The following is a 4,591-nucleotide window of genomic DNA, read 5'->3' as shown; positions in this document are numbered from 1 at the left end:
TCTGCTCCCTGGCCTCGCCGTCTCCCGTCAGGACGAGCTCGCGCGGCGTCGGCGACGAGCTGCAGCGGCTCCGGACGCGCGCGCGAGCAGGCAGGTAGGGCGGCCCCGGCGGCGAGCACGGCGGCAAGCAGAAGGCGAGCGGCGCGGGTGCGTGATAAAAAAGACGAGAAGAGAGAGAGAGAGCGCGCTCGTGTGTGGGCGAAAAGAGAAAGGAGAGACTGCATGTGGGCCTTTGCATGCAAAACCGAGTCGATGGCGCCCCCAGATGCGCCCCTGGGGGCTGGGTTTGGGGTGAGGTTGCCGGCGCTAAAACTTGATAAATCCGGCGAAAAAAGTGATCCTGGAAGCGTGAGTGGGGACTTTTTTCAGTGCCGGCGGTGAAAAAGTGGTCCTGGGGGGCCTCTTGGGGGGACTAGTGGAGATGCCCTTAGGACGATCAAATCGGGCGAATCGTGCGGCCACGGAGCTGCCGCTCACTAGCCCTATATTGTGCGTAAGCACTTTTTAGATTTTAGGTTATATAATTTCAAACTGAGAGCCTGGAGAACAACAAGGTAGGGCGAGCGCCCCACCTCGCCCTACCGAGTCCTCCGCCTGCGCATGTTTTTCCTCGGGCTAACTTGTTCGTTTCTCTTTGGTAAACAATTTCTCTAATGATGCCTCAGCTTATTAATTCTGGCAACTCGCACCCTCTATTGATGCCTCAGCTTATTGATTCTCTCAACCCACACATATATAATTTGATCTGATTCGTTGCAAAAATAAGTGATGTAGAACTATTCGTTAGAAATCGGACCTTGTTTTCTATGTGATGTAGTTTAGTTGGTGGCTGCCATAAGGTCCGAAGAGAGTGCCGTGAACTCGATCCCACCTAACGCAGCCAACTGAGTATTTAACAAAAAACTACCACAATTCATCAAACCGTGCCCATAAGCTACCACTTTACAAATTTATGCCAAAAGCTACCACTTCTTCTCTAATCTTTAACTAAAAACTACCGCATCTACTTAAAGACTGATTAGACAAAAATTAAACCTGATTAGCGCAGCCAGCCGGAGCTAGCTAGCTCACGACGGACGCAGCCGGAGCTCCCTAGCTATCATGACAGGGATGCAGCCAGAGCTAGCTAGCTGGCTAGCTCACGCACGCACTGCGGCGGCCGGAGCTAGCTAACTATGCGCGACCGCCGCTTGTTGCTGCTGCTACTTGTCGTCGCTCCCGCTTGTCGTCCGCGGCTGCTGCTTGCTTCCGTCACCGGTGCTGCTTGCCGTTGCTCCCGCTTGCCGCCGCCGCCGCTGCCGCATGCTGCTTGTTGCTGCCGCTGACGAGCTCGCCGGCAGGACCTGATTGCTTTTTATTTTATTTTACAGGGACCTGGTCGCTTTTAAATAAAATTGTAGGGACCTGATTGCATTTGTAAAGTGGACCTAAGCGCGTTTAAAATGGACGAAACGGTCAATTTACAGATATGGTAGTTTTTAGGAAAAAAATTAGTAAGAAAATGGTAGTTTTCGGTACAAATTTGTAAAGTGGTAGTTTGTGGGCACGGTTTCACGAATTGTGGTAGTTTTTGGTTAAATACTCCATCCAACTCTTTTTTCAATTGATAGGAAGCATAATCAAGGCCCACATTTAACTGGAGCCGGCATAGTTCATCAATGGAACAATGAAGGGAAAGTTTTAATTTCTAGATGCCACCATGGTTTGGCCGCCCTACCATAACCGTGTTTGCTACTCGCTGGCGTATATGGCACGGACGGGCAATGCAAATCATTCAGGACTACGATCCTATCTTTTCTCGATTTTTGTAAGCCATCGTATATGCAATTCCTAAAAGGCAAAATTGAGTAGTTTTTAAGTGAAAAATCCAAGAATTATCATGGCAACATGCAAAAAATCCAAGAATTATCATGGTACCATATACGGTAGAAGATGGTCAAACATCATCGCAAAAAAAAGTGTGGTAAAACAAAGATGACTAAAATCTAACATGGTCGGTACATGACTGCATAATATTTTGCTTGCTAGTGTGAGTAGTCACCTCACATTCTAGTTGTAGGACACACTCTTTAGTATATCCTCCATGAGCAAAGGACAACTAGCTACGAGTTGCTTGAATCCATCGGTGGCCATGACAGCCCGTAGTATATCCGATGGTGAACTTATAAACTGAATGCAAGCTTCCTTAAGATCCTTGCAGTGATGCTGCTCTGCCAGAAGCAACGTGGTCGCGACCGTCTCGACATTGATGCCCTCATAGAGCTTGTCTTCACACATGACCTTCAACCTATCCACTCCGTACCTATCCGCAGCAACAAGCAAGTGTTGTAGCCTTTCAATTTTGCCTTTGTCTTCATCATCATCTGGCATAGTATCTGTGTACATGAAGTGAAGAAGCACCTCAAAGACTTGGGGCTCCATGTCGTCGACCTCGATGTGCCGCGTCGTATTTTCCTTCAACGGACCAAAGAGCTCGGCCTTGAAAACCTGAGAACGTGCAGCCAGCACACAACGATGGGCATTGAACAGCTGGTGGCTCACGCTGAACGTCACATCTGCACCTTCTCCATCCATGAGCATGTGCTCGAGGCTCTCCCGCATGCTCGGCGCTGGCACTACGATAGGTCTCCTGTTGCGCGTTCGAGGTTCATGTATAACCATGAGAACGCATCTCACCGTGAAGCAGCCATTGTTGGCGTCCGATAAAGTTTTAAGCTTCGATCTCGAGACGAAATTGCGATACCCCCAACTGTAGTGTGTTGGAGAAAATGTATCCTCTTCGCAACTGAAGGTTGTCACCTGTACATCCCCGTCTAATTTCTCCAACACGTTTAACGAGTACCGTGCCCTCACGTCCTTCGCTGGGTTGGCACAATAAAGAAAACATGAGGCCGCGTCACTAGATCTGTCCTTCAGCTCCCCGTTGGGGTAGAACCTGATCGTCCAGATGTAGCCGCCAGCGTTGAATGTGCTCGACCTGACAAACTTGCCGGCGCTGATGCCCTCGAGCAGCGGGTAATCACGCACCACAAAATTGTGGGCCGACATGGCGCTCTCGGTGGAGCACGTCGACGACGTCTCGGACTGGCACTCGCCATGGAAGAGAAGTGCGCTGTTGCCCATGGCAAAAGTAGGGGGGGTGCAGGACGATGGGTAGGTTACAAGCGTTGGTCTTGTTGTGTTTACGGAGAAGGAGAACTCGATCTTTGGTAATTGCTGCATACGATGTTGTATATAAGAAGAAACTCAGGATCCGACTCTGAGACAGGGCCGGTCCTGAAATTTCAGGGGCCCGGGGTGAAACTACAATCCAGGGCCCTTCGGGCCCTTAGTATAAATGTCTAACCAGTAATCATCATATATAGATATAATTTTGTCAAAGAAATAAATTAAGTAAATCCAAACTCAGTGTGCATATCACATAATGTGTTACATATTACCTTAAAAAATTCCTTCTAACATTCTGACATGCAAAATGTTTTAAAGTTTCATAAAAGAAAAAACTAACCATCTCCTATCACGCACCTCCCCATTGCTCATTTTTCTTGAGTAATGGCTATACAAAAAATGTCTTAAAGTTTCATGTATTTAGTGTTTTCTTCTTCCCTTTTAGGCCCGTTTTCCACTAATATGTCCCTCGCTTTGTTATCAAGAAGACCCCAATTCCTTGGATCATAAATATCCACAGTAATAACCAATTCCTCATCAACACTAGCAGATTCTGCCGCGGATGAATTAAATATGGGCTCATGATCACTCACATTGGTATCATCCATGTTGATGTCAACATCATCTTCTGTAGGGGTATGACCATCATCTTCCCGATTGGCATTAGGTTGATCATCCGCGAGAACTATCGCCAACTCCTCTCGATTTCTTGAAGTGCCTTAAAAAGAGATCCTTTCAATGCCTTTTTCTCCTCATCTGCCTCCTCCTTCTTTTTTCTTTTAAGCATGACCCTGCTGAAATTGAAAGGAACAATTAGCTGAAAGCTAATTATAATATTAGATTATTGTAGATGATCTTCATCTAATATCATGACAAAATCTGGTAGGGCACAATATAGTACCTTCTCTCTGTAATCTAATCTGGCTATATGGGTTCAATCCTCAAAGATTTGATCGCCCAGCCCACAATTCCTTGTTGACCTATTGATTCAGGAATCATGATTAAAAAAAAAACAGGAACAAGAACACTAGAACAGGCGAGGGCAGACGGCAGAGCCGCAGAGGGCGCGAGGTCGAGGAGAGACGTACCTGCTGGCTGCTGCAGTCGGCGTCGGCGGGCGGCGGCAGTCGGCGTTTCGTTCTGTCGTTCCTCGTTCGTCGGAGGCCGTACGTGAACAGCGCTACAGCAGTCAGCGGAAGAACGACCGATCCGATCATCCGAAGTAAAAGGAAACCGTGAATCCAGCGATTTCTTTCCTGTGCACATACTGTGCCTATACGTGGTTGAATCATGGGCAAGGCCCACATCTCTCTTTCTTTCCTAGGCTGAGGCGTCGCTGACTTTGGGTCTTCGGCTTCATTTTTTTTCGCTTGAAGTATACCTGTACGTACTCATAACTGGGGAGGGCCCCCCCTGACTTTTG

General features: G+C 47.8%; 1 protein-coding gene and 1 long non-coding RNA gene across 2 annotated transcripts; both read right to left on the bottom strand.

Moving 5' to 3' along the window:
* Positions 1-1,935: 1,935 nt before the first annotated feature.
* LOC123042149 (BTB/POZ and MATH domain-containing protein 1-like) lies at positions 1,936-3,340 on the bottom strand. Its single transcript, XM_044464667.1, has one exon. It carries the CDS (start codon positions 3,220-3,222, stop codon positions 2,050-2,052), a length of 1,173 nt encoding a protein of 390 aa, XP_044320602.1. The 5' UTR covers positions 3,223-3,340; the 3' UTR covers positions 1,936-2,049.
* A 2-nt stretch (positions 3,341-3,342) lies between these two features.
* On the bottom strand, positions 3,343-4,400 carry LOC123042150 (uncharacterized). Its single transcript, XR_006418714.1, has 3 exons — positions 4,257-4,400; positions 4,070-4,148; positions 3,343-3,962 (listed from the first exon to the last, which is right to left on the bottom strand). It is a non-coding gene; the product is annotated as an uncharacterized lncRNA (long non-coding RNA).
* Between the last annotated feature and the right edge of the window lie 191 nt (positions 4,401-4,591).

This window comes from Triticum aestivum, chromosome 2B (assembly GCF_018294505.1).
Source record: "Triticum aestivum cultivar Chinese Spring chromosome 2B, IWGSC CS RefSeq v2.1, whole genome shotgun sequence".
In the NCBI taxonomy this organism is placed as follows: Eukaryota; Viridiplantae; Streptophyta; class Magnoliopsida; order Poales; family Poaceae; genus Triticum; species Triticum aestivum.
Note: the sequence above shows the minus strand (reverse complement) of the source record. Positions and strands in the feature narration are given on the sequence as shown.

Excerpts from the sequence above, each read along its gene's own strand:
- LOC123042149 (XM_044464667.1), bottom strand. The coding sequence starts at position 3,222 with ATGCAGCAATTACCAAAGATCGAGTTCTCCTTCTCCGTAAACACAACA.